The sequence below is a fragment of the Neopelma chrysocephalum genome, unplaced genomic scaffold (assembly GCF_003984885.1).
Source record: "Neopelma chrysocephalum unplaced genomic scaffold, ASM398488v2 Primary Assembly neopelma1_89, whole genome shotgun sequence".
In the NCBI taxonomy this organism is placed as follows: Eukaryota; Metazoa; Chordata; class Aves; order Passeriformes; family Pipridae; genus Neopelma; species Neopelma chrysocephalum.
This window is the reverse complement of record NW_020897751.1, coordinates 993,410-1,009,978: the sequence shown is the minus strand read 5'-3', so window position 1 is coordinate 1,009,978 and position 16,569 is coordinate 993,410. Positions and strand designations below refer to the sequence as shown.

The following is a 16,569-nucleotide window of genomic DNA, read 5'->3' as shown; positions in this document are numbered from 1 at the left end:
CTGTCAGGCCCTAGAAGAATCCCAAATCCAGATCTGAAAGGTGTGTTTTCTCTGGCACATGTAAACATCCTTAATTTTGATCTTTTTGATGTGTCTCAAAGTGATATTTAGAGGGTAAAATGCCATCTGCTGCCCTTTGCTGTGGCTGGAGGGCTGGGCAGGAGCTTAACACAAGAAGAGTGGACAAAGTCAGCCCCAAAGTCTCTCTCACCCAGCATCTGGGCTGTGCCACAGATGTGTGAGGTCTTCAGGTCATAAAATCAGCACAAACATAGGCAGTCCTTCCAGACACTCAGTGGCCTCCAGCCCATCTGTAGTTTCCTGGGTCACTGAGAGCTTTCTGAGGGGATTCTCCTCCAAAAGCTCGCCCAGCAAGCTGAAATTACAGAACCCACACGTGGTGGGCAGCACTGAGCCCACCTGGCACACCAAAAGTGACACTGGTGAAAGAGAATAACACAGTCCAGAAGGAAAGAAAAAATGCCAACTGCTTCAAACTCTGTGAGTGACTGACCTTCCTCTCCTTGCTTGAGGCCTCGGAGGTGGGAGCCCCCACAGCCACTCCCAGCAGGCACCTCTGAAACTGGAACCCCTGATTTGTGGAGAGCTGTGGGCAATTCTCTTCACATGGTGCTGTTGTAATCCTCCAAAGGGTCAAATGAAATGATATTCCAGCCTTCCTGATGAATATCTATCCTATTTAACCCTTTGTCATCCTAAGAGGTCAGCTTTGCACTTCAAGCACGCTTGAGGAATCTTCCCTCAATTCAGCAGCTCTGTTCAGTTTTATGGACTGGGCTCAATTTTATGGACTATTTTATGGCCTGGATTAGCTCCCAGTATGCACTAATTCCCTCAGAGAGATCCTATTCACCATCAATATGAGCTTGTTCAATGACTGAAGAAAAAGTTACATCTTTTATTACAATAGGAATCAACTGCAATGAGATCTGGCCAGGACAGGAACTGCTTGAATGAGAACACACAAGGAGACTGAACTGCAGCTAAAAGCCAAAACTTTGCAGGAAGCTGAGCTTTGCAAAGCAAAGGACGACCAGCAGCACTCAAGGGACAGCAGTGATGTACAGAGCCACGTGTGCCACAAAAAAAACCCTTCCAGAACATCACAAAATCACACAATATCCTGAGCTTGAAGGGACCCACGAGGATCATCCAAGTCCAACTCCTGGCCCTGCACAGAACCCCCCAGATATCAAACCTACTGCTCAAGGGAAACAATTCCTTTAATGGCTGAGATCACCTATGGAGTTGTGATTTCAAAGGCTGAGGAGGAGCCTTCAAAGGGAACAGTGATGGTGCGGGTGAGGAACACTCTCTTTTTGTAGTGCCCGAAGTAGCGGATCCGGTACGTTCCCGGCTCTGTGCCACCAGGGATGTGCCACTCGATGGTCACATTGCTCTGACTCAGGGATCCTTTGGTCCAGTAAAACCTGGCAAACAAGCCAAAAACCTACAGTCAGCAGGAAAACCCACTTTTCACTTGTTCCAGTGTCCCAAGAGCTCACTAAGCGGAATGAGGCAAAAGCACTCCAGTGAAGTACATTTTAAGAGCTTCTTTTGACCTTTCCTCGTATATTTAGGCTACCAGAGCAGCAGCCAATAAGCCAAGCCAAAACCCAGCAGGGCTGAAAAATAGCTGGAAACATGGGAATACAAGTCAGGGGTCCTTTTTGTAGATGAAGAGTATTTCTACCCCTGTGTTCTTCCATTTCCAACTCCACATCACAACCCCGTACAACATCACCCCGTGAGCAACATCCACCAGCTCAGTCCTCCCTGTGCAGGGGGAATGCTGAGCAAAGAGGAGGAGTATTCACTACAAGTGAGATAAGCACCCTCATTTCAGGACCTTAATTAAAGGAAGGGGTTGAACAAAACACCTTGAATAAATTTTTTTTCTCATACCAGTCTTACTGAGATTGAAATAAATATTTACAGACATGACTGGATGAAAAACTGACTTTTGGTGCAGCTCTGAAAGGTGACCCCACCTTTTTTGCTTAATGGATGTTTTCCCTGAGGACTGACATCCCTAACCTCAACTTTTCTTTCTTGTAAACTTCTAAAATTGTTGTCTGTATCTCCTCTGTGATGTACAACAAACCCAGACAGCTGTTCCCCATGAAAATCCTCTGAGTCTCTCCTATTTTCTATTTGGCATCCTATTCATCCACATGGTGTGACAGATGGATGGATGTAGGCTATGAACAAGCTGGACCCCAAACCTCCTGTAAATCTTGCCCTTCCTTCTACATTTCCCAAACTTCTAAGCCTTCATTGCAGATGCCAGAGCCAAGGGGAACACCAGTTTTTGTGGTCTTGACAAGTTAACCACCCAAACATGGACTGATCCATCCCCAGAAAGCACCATCTGCAGGGTCAGGACTCTGAAATCAGGGAGCTCTGAAATTAAGGCTAAATTTAAATTACTCCCTGGAGTCTGTGGAACAGTGAAATCTGCTCAGGGCACCCACCTGGTGTCCCAGGAGGCGTCGTTCTGCACCACCTGCCAGGTGCCTGAAGTGTTGCTGTGCCTCTCCACCGTCAGGAAGTTGTGTTCAGTCTGGAATAAAAATAGCAGAGTCAGTCAGACGCTGAAGGTACAGGCATGTCCCCACCTCCTGTGTCACTTTAAAGTGGAGAAGGGCCTGTGCTTCCCCCTGCTTCTGTTTCACTGCCAAATCCCACATTAGCTAATAAATGATGCAAAGAACTTATCATTAAAAAGAGAATGGGCAGGTGAGGTGTTTGCTGTCAGTGTCTATGCAAGAGGATTGATGGGACAAATTAAGTACTTTTCTAATTTTCTTTGTTTTATTAAAATAATGCACCAAGCTGAGAGGATGGAGACTAAAGACCATGTTTGTTATGCCTGGATGGCACTGGATGGCACTGGATGGCACTGAGGGTGTCTGGCCCAACACACGACGGGGTTGACTTTGACTTCAGCAGTGTGAAGAGTTCATGAACAGCCCAGCGTGGCCAAATTCAGTTCTCTGCCCCAAAAGCACTCAGTTGGTGGGAATTCCCGAAGCACACACCTTCTTCTGAACCCCCAGCAAAGGGAAGAGCACTAACTAAACATTCACTGATCCCAAACATCCCCAATTCCAGCGTGGCTGCGTCGTATTTACCGCGTTCTCCGCGGAGTTCCGGGGGTTTGCTCCCACAAAAGTCACTTCAGCAACTTCTCCCTGTGGAGGGGAATTCAGATTTGTGTTATTTGTACTGTCACACTGCACATTAAGATCATCCTTTGAAGATGCCATTTGAGGTTTTTAGGGCTTTGGGGTTTTTTTTGTGCTATTTTGGTGTGTTTGGTTTGTTGTTGTCTGAAGTTATTTATAATTTCACTTGTTGCAACAGCAATGGACAATTTATGCTTTGAACTGGTATCCTGTGCCTTGCCATTCCACTTGTCCTGCTTGCTGGATAAACTCCACCATAAAACTGGATAAACTGGATAAACTCCATACAAAAAAGGGAGGAAACAAGTGAGGTTTTTCAGAATGCCTCCCTGCCTTGCTCCTGGAGAGAGCAGTGAGATGAAAGTCCTCGCTCTGAACATCTTATCTAAATTTTGAGCATCTGAAAACAGAACCATTTCCAACATTTTAATTTCATTTCATTTACATTCCACACAGCAGAGGCATCAAAAGTGACCTGATTTCTGCTTGTAAAGAAATCACTGTGCAATGTTTGCCTATTTAATCAACTGGTATTTTATTTTGAAGCAGAAGAGGAAATCTACTTCATGGTGAATAGAGGGCTTTTATTTTCCTCTTGATTCACCCCTTTGAGTCACATTCAGCACGATGGCATTGGTATGAAAACACACTGTCTCTGCCTTCTCAACCACGGCCACCGACAGAAACGTTTGGTCTGAGGGCACCACGACCCCTTAGGGAACACAGACCTTTTGGGACAGGGGTAAGAATTTAAAGGTGATTTCCTGAGGAGGTTTTAGTGAATCCCTGAGGCTCTCACCACTCGATACTGTTGTCTCACTTCTTCTAGCACATCCCCAAAGGTCTTGTTGGTCGGCGCGCGCTCGGCACCGAGGGAGGGCAGCAGGGTCAGGTTGCCGATGCTGAAAAATGGGGGCTCTGGACCACGGGGCAAGTCCTGGGTGGTGTTCTGGGAGAAGGAAGAAGTGCTTGTTAGACACACACAGGCATAACCAGTGTCTCCCTGATGAGTTACACCCCTGCTCTGGCTCTATGTCCCACACCACGGCTCGGACACATTTTAAGAATAATAAAGTGAGCGTAAAACCAAACTGGAGGATCTTGCTGTGCATGCAGGAGCAATCCCTGCAGGACATCAATCCCTGCAGGACACCCTCTTGCTGGCATCTCCTCAAACCCATCCACCAGAATATCCCAGGACTGCCCACCAGTCCTGCACATTCACATGGTCACACTGACCATGGACGTCGCCAGCGGAAACACAGCAGAGTTTTTTTTCCCTTTAGCTAAAAAAGCAGCAACTTCAGGCCATGCTGAAAGGTTGGAGGTACTTATCTCCCAAACCTTGAACTGAAAATCCCCTCGAATTTCTCAAGTGGTATGAGACCCCCATCACAGGAATTATTTTCATACCACATGAGTGTTTCTCAAGAGAAGAGAGGGTAGCAAGCATTTGGCCTCACTGAGGAACAAATATAGGATTTAAATGTCTCCAGCAGCATGTGGCCTGTAGAAAAGTTTGATTACCGTGGCAATAGCCCTTGCAAGTCCTCTGTAGAGCTGGATGTAGGCAGAGAGGGTGTGTGGCCCATAAATAGTCGATGCAGCCTCATATCGTTGAACCTGGGGAAGGACAAATTGGGAAAAGTAGACTTTGAGGGACTCTTGAGTGGTTCATACAGCCCATCCTACTGCACTAAGGCAAGACCAGCAGTATATCAGGGTTTATTTACTGCCAGGGAGACAGTCCAACAACTTGACAAAATATTTCTGCTGCAGTTTCAGGTGACTCTTCATTCTCCAACTCGTGGCAAACAGGGAGGACCTGTTTGCTCTCCCAGTTATCACAGATCGTACTCTTTTTAAAGGCTTATGATGCTTCAACTTTTTGGGCTGGACAACCCCAGTTCTTCCAAACTCCCCTCCCAGTTTAGGGTTTCTAAACCCAGGGAGTCAAACCAATGGCCCACATCTTCCTCAAAGCACAACATCTACTTTGCCTTGTGGAGGCTCAAAGCTGTGTCAGGCAACCAGCCTTTCCACAGCAACGGGGCACTGCAATCCATGGTCACCTCACAGCCCTCCTGCTCCAAATCTTCCAGCTTTTTGTGGCAAAGTGCTCTAAACTCACATAATTTCACACGAATTATCGCCCCACGCAACTAAAAGCTGAACTGGATTAAACATGTAAAATCCACAATTTTAACATTTACCTGGTATTCTTCATAGGTGGTGATGTAGTGGGTGTAGACATTGCACAGGCCTGCAATTACCACATTCATCCTTGGTGTCCCATGGGAATCAAATTCCTAAGAAAGGAAAGAAAACACTCACCTTGAAACAACTGCTTAATGCACAGATATACTGTTGTTATTACTATTGCTGTTATTATTATTCAATCAATATTGTTATTATTGTTATGGTGGCTGGTATATTATTATTACTATCATCATTATTATTATTATCATTATTCTCCTTTACCAGGATAGAATACAAAGTTACAGTGGGGAGAGGGCTGGATGCTCAGGAATTTAAACCTGCAAGTACAATTTGCCTTTATCAACATCTCATATCCACTTGCCAAAGAAAAGGGGGACACATGACCTCCCATTCCAGTAAATTAAATGTATTTGAGGGTTTTTTGGCTGTATACTCCTAAAAAATCGTGACATAACTGTGAGAAAGGATCAGTGAGTTGTAGACATTAGGATGGTGTTCAGGCTGCAGCCAAGGTGCACCAATCAAATGGAAAAAATACATTTGCCTTTTTTTGTTGTTTTTTTTTTTGCAATTGTTCTCATGTTGCAAAATCCTGGTAGGGATTAAGGGGATAAAAATTCTCCATCCCACAGACAAAAATCCTGCTAGCATCCTGCCTGGATCCCAGTGGAATTAGCTTGTGTTGGATTAATGGATTGAAACGCGATGGATTTGCTTCTTTTGGGGAGGATATTAATTTCTGCTGCATGTCAGAAGGCACATGCAAATTCTGTCTGAAGCAGCTGTGAGAAGGAAGCAGCTGTGAGACACGAGACTTGTGACCCCAGCTGGGAGGAGACAGGGGGAAAAGCAGAAGGCTCAGGAAATGTGAGGTTCCAGACGTGCTGCGCTCGGGAAAAACCTCTTCCTCTTACACTTCTGACAGCTTCCCTCAGCCTGCGGCCAGACATGGTCCTAGGGCATGAAGGGAACAACATCAGGCTCCAGAAATCATAAAATCTCAGAATCATTTTAGTTGGAAAAGCCCTCCAAGGTCACTGAGTCCCCCCTGTGCCCGATGCCCCCCTTGTCCCCCAGCCCAGAGCACTGAGTGCCACGGCCAGGCCTTCCTGGGACACCTCCAGGGATGGGCACTCCAAACCCCCCTGACCACCCTTTCCAACAAGAAATTCCTCCTCCTGTCCAACCTGAGCCTCCCCTGGCACAGCTGGAGGCCATTCCCTCTCCTCCTGTCCCTTGTTCCCTGGGAGCAGAGCCCGACCCCCCCCGGCTCCCCCCTCCTGTCAGGGAGCTGCAGAGAGCAGGGAGCTAAAGCAAGAACAGCTGGCTGGACTTGCAGCACCCCACCAGAAACTCCCTCAGCACCTCCAGCACTGCCCAGCATCCCTTAAGGCCCCTCTGAGATAACCAAAGCACCTCAGAAGATTTCTCACTCATCACCACAGCCAGGGTGAGGCTGGAGACACCCCAAGATGGGGCAGAAATAAAGGTGCTGGAGAAAAATCATTATCCTATTCAGACTCTCACCATTGTACCACCAACAGTCAGTGCAGTTCATTATCAAAAACCAAATCAAAGTTAACAAGTTCCTTTTGTTTCATTGAAACTGCATTTTGCCATGAAAATTTAAAATTATTTAGGAAGCCTGTTTTCACCTCGTTCATTCCCACAGTGAGTTTATACATAACCTTGGGGACAATTTTTATCCTTCTCCCCCTTTCTGCCTGCACACAGAACTATGGCAGGGGGGTTGAGTGAAATGCTGTTGGCTGCAATAAATTAATAAATGAATAAATTAGTCTCCTGAGGGAATACCCACGTGAACTCTCCGGGCACAGCCACGATTGCCAGCGACCCGATGGCAGCGACCTGCACGTCCACCACGTCCGGGTGCCACGGGTGGGGCCGGGTCATCTGAGGGGGGATAAAAAGGGGGTACAACAACTTCAGGATGGCAGGGGAAAAAAAAAAAATAGCTGGAGTGTTTTCCTTCCTCCAGTCATAAACCGGTTGGTAAGTTTATTTGTAAATTGAATTCAATTTGTTTGTAAAACACGTGAGAGGGTGTTTTAGTTCCACGGGTACAGGAAGTTGTCTGACCATCACAGTCACGCAGGGCACGTGGAAATAACTTTGTTTGGAGAAAACAAACAAACAGGGTGTTGCCAGAGGGATAACTTAAAGCAAAGTGGGTGAAATAAGGTCAGGGTAGCACCTATAAACCCCTCACCTGCACGGAAAAGGATAGAGATGGGATTGATAAGGTTGAACATCTGATCAGGGGAGCAAAAGCAGATGAGTGAAGTCAGAGATCCTGATGGTGATGGGAAATGAGAGCTCCCTCTTCATCAGGATCATGGAATGGTTTAGGTCAGAAGGGACCTTAAAGATCATCTCATCCCACCCCCTGCCATGAGCAGGGACACCTCCCACCAGCCCAGGTGGCTCCAAGCCCCGTCCAACCTGGCCTTGGACACTTCCAGGGATCCAGGGGCAGCCACAGCTTCTCTGGGCAACCTGTGCCAGGGCCTCCTCACCCTCCCAGGGAAGAATTCCTTCCTAATTTCTAGTCTAAACCTCCTATCAGTCTGAAGCCACTCCCCCTCATCCTGTCACTGCATGGTCTCACAGAGGGGGAGTTCCACCCCGAGGGGGAGTTTCTCCTAGAAAGTGATGATGCTCAGGGAACCCTCGACCTAACCCTGACTCCAAGCTGCCCCTTATCAGGGACTGTGCTCAGACTCAGCACCATTGCAGCAGCCAAAACACACACAGAGCAGCATTTCATCTGAAAACAACGGCAAAAAAACAGTTAGATAGAAATGGAAAAGCCAGTTAAAAGGAAATCAGGAACAAGAGCTCAAGGTTGGCACAGCTCCAGCAAATGAAATGCAAAATCCCACTGCAGCGAGCCAAAAAGAGGGGTTTTTTTTGAGGAATAATTTACTGGGGTCAAAGCATGAATGACAAAACCTCACATCAGAAGCAGGAGGTCTGCCAGAGCATCCATCAAATGTGATAAAGTTGTAAGAAAAAAGTGTAATTTCCTCTCAGTGACACAATTCTAGATGGAGGAGGCGGGTGGGAGGAGCTGGGACCTCTTTTTAGGGGAGATGAGGTGAGGAGCTGATTGAACACAAAGCGACAGAAGAAAAGCTTTTAAGGAGACTGGTGAAAGGAATAACAATCATCCAGATGGCATCCTCTAAGTGCTCTAAAGGACCTTGGACATGATCCCACTCCACTGCAGTGCATTTGTCTTAATGCCAAGGGAACATCAGGTGGGAAATGGGGCATCAATTTTCATTTAAAGCTGTAAGCAGGATTTTGGGAGGGCTCAGTAAGAACAAACACCGAGTCCTGCCCAGGATGGAGCAGCCCTGAGCCTGGGGATGGGCTGGGACCAACAGAGCAGTGGCTCTGCAGAGGCTGGCCCTAAGAAATAACCCTTCCCTGTGGATAGGGACCCATGTGCTGAGGGCTCTCCATCTTTGCTGACTGTCCCAGCTCTTCTGGACGTGGCCCTGAGCAACCTGCTGCAGCTGCAGTGTTGGTCCTGCTGGGAGCAGGATCATGCTGGGGAACCTCACTCCAGGGTACTTCCAGCCTGAGCCTGGTGTGACTCTGCCCATGGATGAGCAGGTCTGGCATCAGTCCATGTTGCAGCTCACAGAAGTATCAGACACTTGCACAAAAAAGCAGAGAAGCCAACAGGACACTTCCAGAGGAAGCCAACGCTCTGAAGAAACCTTGAAAGGCAACAGTGAGGAAGGTGGGCAAGTTGGTTCAGTCCCCAGAGTTTCCAAAGGGCACCACGATGAGCTGGTTCATTTTGCATGGACCAGCCTGTCCTGTGACAAGAGGAAAGGTCCCCCCATGGAATAAGGTAGGAAACAAATGGCAGGACAGAAGAAAGAAACACCCAGAGCTATTAAGATCTGAGCAGCCACAGAGGATGGGTGTCCTGGAGCCAGAGGCTGCTGGGAGGCAACGCTGAGCTCCACACACTGGTGGCTTTCCCTGACCTCAGGCATTTTCCCTGTGCATCCAGCTCAGGGCTATTCCACAGGCAGAGAATTAGGCCAGGGTAGATCTTCAGCTGGATTTTTTTGGCCCTGATGAGAGCAGGAAGTGTGGTCTCTCCTCCTGGGACACATGGAAAAGACGCTCTGAAAGAGGAAAACTTCCACCTCTCTCACTCTGATGCAAACTAATGCCAACACTTATTCTTGCTTTCTATTTTCATTCCCTCAGAGCCCCTGCAGCTCGTTCTCCCTCCGTGCTCTTCACCATGTGGGCTGGCACAGACAACTCCTGTAGCTCCCCAACAAATCTGTCAGGAATTTGGGTCTGTGAAGGATTGCTGATCCCAGCCCAGATCAGCAATCTCTGTACTTCCCAGGGCACACACCGGTGTGTCCTTACCTCTCCCGTGCTGAAGAGGATTGGCTTGGGTTTGTGGCAGGCTTTTGTTTCATTTGATGGCTCTCCCAGCAGCTGGTCCCGGATTTGATCCCAAAACGGGTCACCTTCTACTGCGCCTTGAGGGGGAAACACCTTTTAAACACTGTTCATCAGCTGCCCCAGCAGCTCTCAGACGGACACAACCCCTTCCCTGCTTGGGTGGGGTGGAATATTCCTCAGTGGATTCTGACCATCGCCCTTTCCTGGGGTGGTTTGAAAAGTTGAGCTTTAGCTCAGCTGAGCTCCACCTTGGCAGGCTTCAGGTAATGAGAAAACAAATGAGAAAGAGTGTCCCAAATCCAGGTCTTTCTTCTCCCCACTCCCCATCCAGTGCTCTCCTTCCTGCAGGGCATGGCCATACCCCCCTTCTCCAGAAGCTTTCTGACGCACACAGACAAACCTGCAAGGGGGCTGTGAGGTCACACCTTCCTAAAAACATCCCTCCAGGGATGTCAAGTGCCTCCAGGGAGTTCAATCTGCCTGGGGGATGCTCCCTGTTTGTCCAAAGCCACACCTGCTCCCCAGGTTACCTTGTGTGAAGTTGAAAGCGCCCACGCCATCGATGGTCCCTGCAGCAAAGCTGTGTCCTAGGGCTGGCTTACATGTTTTAACCTAAATCAGGGAGAAAAAAAAAGGAAAAAGGGATAAAAACCAGCTCCCCTCAGCGTGCCAGGTCCTGCTGTGGGACTCTGACCTTTCTTCCTGCCTGGTCCCCGTGTCCCAGGAGCTCCTGCTCTCACCGTGTGCGTGGCATTGAGCTCCACCGACACGTCACTCATGTTCACCCACTGGTGGGCCGAGCTCAGGGGCCCCGTGACCTCCTGGGAAGCCTTTTCATACAGCTCCTAAGGGACACACAAGGTGGAAATCCTTGAGGAAGAAGCAGTCAGGAAGCCAGCCCTGCTGAGGTACAGCCACACGGATTATTTCTTCATTCTGTTGATGCCTTCCCATTGCCTCTTCCAGGTGTATTTCCCAAGCTCACAAGGTGTTTCTATCACCTCATCTCTACACCCTGCTCGCCCTGAGCCCTGCAAGCTCTCCCTGTCTCAGGGAGGGAGGACACTCTGTGGTCAGCAGTTTTACACATGCCTTTCTTTCACAGCTGAAACAGGCACCTCTTTCACAAGGGTGGCAACTTCTTGTTCCTGGTGCCACCTTTTGGCATTTCTCACAGGTCAGACCAACCAGAAGGAGTGTTTCCTATGAGCAAGATGCCCTTTGCTGTATTCATTGCTCAGAAGTGCCTGGACTTTACCATGTATTTAGCACAGAGCTGACAGCTAAGCCAGGGAAAGGTTTGCCAGCCCATGTGCCTCGGGTTGGGACATAGAAAGTGCTGCCAGAAGTTGTACAGTTTAATGACATTCCTGGAAGGAATTGAGGGGACAGCCCTTGAAGGTCAGGAGTCCAAGGTGTTGAAAACAACTGCAGTGTTTCCCCTCTCTGTTCTATACACTCTGACTGGGACAGAGTGTCAAGTCACGATCAGCCTGGAGTGACTTCAGGGCAAGGATCTGAAATGGTGATTAAAGGAAACCAGCACCACCAAGCCTCCTGCTGGACACGTTCCAGTTCCTACAAGCTGCTGTCCCTGAAACATTGCCAAAAACTCTCCTTGCACTGACTACTCTCACATTACAGGAAGCCACAGGAGGGGAACCAGTAAAGTCAGGTGGCTTTTGAGCCCTCAGGTGACACAAGGGAGCCCATGGGATGGAGGACATGGGCTGAGTAAATGCAAAGCCAAACAGGGCAAGGTGAGTATCTTCCATGGGTGTTTAATCTGGCACATTTTAACTCACATTCATGTTAGTTTGGGAGTGTGATGCCTACAAGTGGTGTGTGGTGGTGTCTCTGAGCTCTTCCACCTCTGAGATGTGTGCGTGGGAGGGAGGGGGAGATGGCAAGGGGCAAGATCTACATTATATCCCTATGAGGAATACTGAGATTAAAACCCAAACTGACATTTTGAAATCACAACACCTACAACGATGTATCTAAATATGTGCTAATGTATCTAAGTGTGTGCTTTCTGTTCTAAATTTAGGTGTCTAGTCAGATATGTTATACCAGAAGATGTTTTTCACTACCATTGTGATTTCATACACTGCCCTAAGTTTAACAAATTCCAGGCTCTAAGATCTTCTGATGGCAATAGACAGGAAGATCAATAAAACCTTATTTACCCATTAAAAAAAATAATCAAGAAACTTTTCCTTAAGCATATAAATGTGGACTTTGGAGTAATTTACATCTACAAACATTCACAAAAGATAGATAGCATATTGAATATAAAATACCCCGAGCTGGAAGGGATCACTGAGCTGTTTAAATGAACGTGCATTCCTGTCATAACAAGCTCTCACACACGCTCGCAAAGCAAAATATCACTTACCTTTGCTTTTGAGTAGATATTTTGCCCTATAATCCTTGTGCTCTCAAACATATCACTCCCGGGGCCCTGGGCCATGCACATGGCTGCCTGTTGAGAAATTGGTTGAGATGGCAGCGATCAGTTCCCGTGGACAACACATGGCAGTGCCACGTGGAAGAGCTCACAAGGGCTCGTCCTGCTGTGGGAACTGACAGCCCCCTGCCAAAATTAGGCACTGGGTTACTGCACTGACCCGGGCAGCAAGGCAAACTGCAAGAAATAGGGTGTCTGAGGCCCAGCAGGTAGGACACACTCACCCCTCCGACGGGGCAGGAGCTCTGGGGGTTGTCGCACGACTCGCCCGTGTTGGCGCAGGTCGGGCCTCGGGTGTTGGGCGACACGTCTCCCAGGTTGGAGGAGGCGAAGGCGGCCACGAAAGAGCCCTGCCAAAACCCAGAGGTGGTCAGAGGGACTTTGGAGCCTCGCAGTGAGTGCAAACACCCGCTGAGGTTTCCCTGGAGCTGGTGAGCCCGCGGCGCTGCTGAACATTTCCAAAGCAACTGGGAGGACTGGAGGGGGGATTTATGTATATCCCAGGGGTTAGGAAGAGCAAGGGAGAACTGGACACCCAGGAAGCAACTGCCATTTCAGGGTGGCCTTCAGTCTGTTTTGGTATCCAGGCAGTGTTTCTCCATCTCCCTCTTGCGTCTCAGCGGCAGCTCTTCCCTCCACGTCCCCAGTTTCTCGTGTTACTGATCAGCTGCCAAGTGATCATTGTAGCACCTTGCACAGAATTATTTTTTTCCTGCCAGGCTTTCACCATGACTGATTTACAGGGTGAGAGCTATTGGATCTGCAGGAGTTAACATCAAGCAGTACTTGTCAGAAGCAAAGCTGGTTGCACACCGAGCACTGGCTGAATTCAGCTCTGGCAGAGATTTCATTTCCCACCCACTCCTTCGGAGTTGGGACATGTCAACACCAACTATTCTGATATATTATCATCTCTTAATTCATTTTCTTGTAAGGCTCCTAGACACAATGTGCCAAATATTGAATCCTGAAAACTGAATCCTGAATCCTGTCAACTTCCACTGCCTTGCACCCATAACGCTGCACTAAAGCTGAGTCTTGTTAAAAGCTTTGGGATAATCCACCACAAAAAGAAATACTTGCAAGCAGGAATTAGGAAGACTTACTCTAGTTTCCATTTTTTGCCATGAACCAACACGTGTTCTCAGAGTATTAAAAGAGAAACTGGGCAAGAGTTTCTAGGTACCTGCTGGAGATACACCCAGGACAGCCTCTTGATCAATTCGTGACACAAAGTGCCTGTGAGATGGGTTCGTGTCCACAGTAACATTTCAGAGGAAATAATGTTTTTAAAGGAGCTGTGTTTGCAGCCTGAGGATGGCAAATCTTCCAGGTAAATGCAAATCACAAGGCAGAACTGGCTGGAAGCCGTGAGAAAGAAGTGGGACTGAGCACAGGCTTGATGCCACCCCACAGATGCAATAAATGGATCCCTCTGGATCGAGTATCCCGCACATGTCTTGCTAGTATAGAATCCTGGAATGGTTTGGGTTGGAAGGGAACCTAAAGCTCATCCAGTTCCAACCCCCTGCCATGGGCAGGGACACCTTCCACTAGCCCAGGTTTTTCAGTGCCCCATCCAACCCGGCTTTGAACAGTGGCAGGGATGAAACAGCCACCACTTCTCCAATTTCCAACAGTCTAATCAAAACAAACGTGGTTTATTATTTAACTCTAAATAAATGCCACTAATTACTAGTTTGGAAAGTCAAGAAAACACCTTCCAATTTCTCTCCTCTAGAGGAAAAACATAATTAAATCACAAGCGTTCAGCTTTGTCCTCCTTTTCCTGCATTTATCCTTCGCTGTTTGAAAGAACCCACTTTGGCCCTTGCAAAGCACCAGTCACCCCCTCCGTGCTGCAGCCCTTTTCCACCCATTGTTTCCAGCAGTCTGAAAGCACTCCCACCTCTCCAGGGAGCATTCCCACCTCTCCAGGGAGCATTCCCACCTCTCCAGGGAGCATTCCCTTGTTCTTGTTCTGCTCGAACAGGTAGGACGCGTAGCCCACGTTGTCGCTGTTCACCAGGTGGTTTGTGTTGTTCATGCTGACAGGGTGCACAGCAAACCAGCTGGGGGGGAGGCACAGGACACTCATTGTTCAGGCTGTGTGTTGGCAGCTGACCTGTTCAATCTACACATTTGCAGTGGACCCATGGAATTTTCTTTGGGAGAACACAAACGCAGACTCCAGGCACTTAGGGATGGATTAACAAGGGCAGAGTATTCCCATCCTCTCCCAACCAGGAGGGTGCATGGCTATGATGGTCCAGGTCTTGAGGTCACAAGAATTTGGCAGTTCAGACCCGGACTGACTCTTTTACTAATCCAGAGGATTGTGTTCTGTAGGGGTTTTTTTATTTTCTTACTTCAAAGAAACAAGGAGGAGTCAATGATGTAAAAAAGGGGGGGGGGGAAAGGAACACCATTCTTAGAAAAAAGAATGAAGATATGAAGGAAAACCTGCTGCTTTGGTGGTCAGTACCTGATAAGGCCTAGATCTTCTCCATCCTCATCTACCATCTTCAGAATCACCATTTCTTTATCTGTGTTGGATGAATACCTGGATGAAAACAAAGCAGGGAAATCTCATTAGCACCAGAGCTGCAGTCACACTGTGCAGTGCTCTGACGTGTTAAATCTCCACTAGGTTGAACAGGGAAATAGAAAGGTTATGCCAGGTATTACCAGAGCACAGTGAGACCTTAGAGAAGCACCTGAAAACAGCTGTGAATGGAAGGGAAGAGTTATGGTTGTCCAGGGCGTGGAGAGAGCAACTCTCTCCAAATACAAATTCATGCACCAAGGATGGCACTTTAATGCCATCTGAATATATTTTTTTAATAAATAAAGCATAAGTTCACATCCTTAACCAAAGTCTCCCATGCTTGGAGAGCACAACTTTGAAGCCTGCTCTTGAAACTGCTGTTTGGGGACACACCCGGGAGCCCAGGGTGGCAACAGCATCATTCTGCCACATCTTGACTCCACATTTTCAACCCTCCCGTGAATGACCAGAAGCACCAACTGCCAGATGGCTGCTCATGGTCCCACCTGAAGGACTCTCTTCAGGGCTCTGTTTCCCTCCTGCTTGGGGAGCTTTTACCTGCTTCGCTCGGCTGCTGGGTTGGCGAGATAGGAGAAAGGGCTGCGGTTGATCTGGCTGTTTTCTACAGTGCCTCTGTTTATGAAAAGCCTTCCTCTCTTCATGTTCTCATGTGCTATGTCTATGCTCTGGAAAGCAGGAAGACAGGGAATATTAGTCCATGTCTGTAAGGCATGCATGAGATTATCTAGAAAAACCTCTCTCTTTCCCTTCCTATCTGTCCCCAACCCTTTCTTGGCAGTTTGAGGGTGCTTCTTTAATTATTTTTTTTTCCCTGAGCAGCCTAAAATTCTAGAAAACTATGATAATATTTTGCAGCTACTCGCAATTGTCTCTAAAGAAAGAATTTAAGGCTTTTTGATCTGGTTTCTCTGGTAGACATAAACCCCCCTCCAAGTGTGTTTGGGACTGCACCATTCAGAGGTGCTGCCACAACCATCACAGCAGGAGCTCTGTGAGTCACAGACAGGTCAAAGGGGGTGACACCAACCTTCACGATGCCATTCACGATCGAGTTGAGGGATGGCCTGATGAGCCCTTTGCTGGTGATCCAGAAGAGGGTGTACTGGAAGTACCCCCCTGGCCCCGAGTGCGTGTGGGTGCCGCTGAGGATGACGTTGTCCTGCCGGTACAGGTCACCGTACTTGCTCTTCAGTCTCTCCAGCACCTAAGAGGAGGGAGGTGGTCTTAAAAAGCTCTTTTTCGTGCCTAAAATCTATAGAGATTTGTGCCAGCCCTTGCAATAAACCCCAGCCATTCATCCTCCTCCTCCTCCTCGCTCCTCTCTTTCTGCCTGATGCTCCCGTGTTGGTGGCACAAGTAGGTTACGGTTGTTGACTTGGCAAGAGCCTCAAAATAATAAAATCTGGTAAGTGAAGACCTCCATGGATGACCTGAAGTGAATCCCAGATCATCCAAGGCGTCCACAGTTCTCGAGCATCCCCCCCTCTCCTCTGTGGTGCTGGAGACCCAACATTACACGGTCACCATGACCATGTATTCCTAATCCCAATGGACTCCTGATAATTTTTCTGCTAAGAGAAGCATGGGCAAAGTGCAGTCTCACTTTGTGAGGAATCAACAGCTCCTCTGCCTCAGAG

At 48.1% G+C, this 16,569-nt stretch overlaps 1 protein-coding gene across 1 annotated transcript in view; it reads right to left on the bottom strand.

Moving 5' to 3' along the window:
- Positions 1–899: 899 nt before the first annotated feature.
- Positions 900–16,569, bottom strand: part of LOC113972124 (putative neutral ceramidase C) — a 20,296-nt gene continuing 4,626 nt past the window's right edge. The window contains exons 5-21 of the mRNA XM_027692863.1: positions 15,960–16,136; positions 15,470–15,597; positions 14,849–14,926; positions 14,315–14,435; positions 12,588–12,713; positions 12,292–12,378; positions 10,634–10,738; positions 10,424–10,505; positions 9,855–9,970; positions 7,249–7,343; positions 6,344–6,383; positions 5,423–5,518; positions 4,737–4,832; positions 4,009–4,158; positions 3,156–3,215; positions 2,496–2,584; positions 900–1,451 (exon numbers count right to left, since the gene is read on the bottom strand). Of these exons, the coding sequence (XP_027548664.1) occupies positions 1,262–1,451; positions 2,496–2,584; positions 3,156–3,215; positions 4,009–4,158; positions 4,737–4,832; positions 5,423–5,518; positions 6,344–6,383; positions 7,249–7,343; positions 9,855–9,970; positions 10,424–10,505; positions 10,634–10,738; positions 12,292–12,378; positions 12,588–12,713; positions 14,315–14,435; positions 14,849–14,926; positions 15,470–15,597; positions 15,960–16,136 (1,836 nt within the window). The 3' untranslated portion in view covers positions 900–1,261. The remainder of the gene's footprint in view (positions 1,452–2,495; positions 2,585–3,155; positions 3,216–4,008; positions 4,159–4,736; positions 4,833–5,422; positions 5,519–6,343; positions 6,384–7,248; positions 7,344–9,854; positions 9,971–10,423; positions 10,506–10,633; positions 10,739–12,291; positions 12,379–12,587; positions 12,714–14,314; positions 14,436–14,848; positions 14,927–15,469; positions 15,598–15,959; positions 16,137–16,569) is intronic.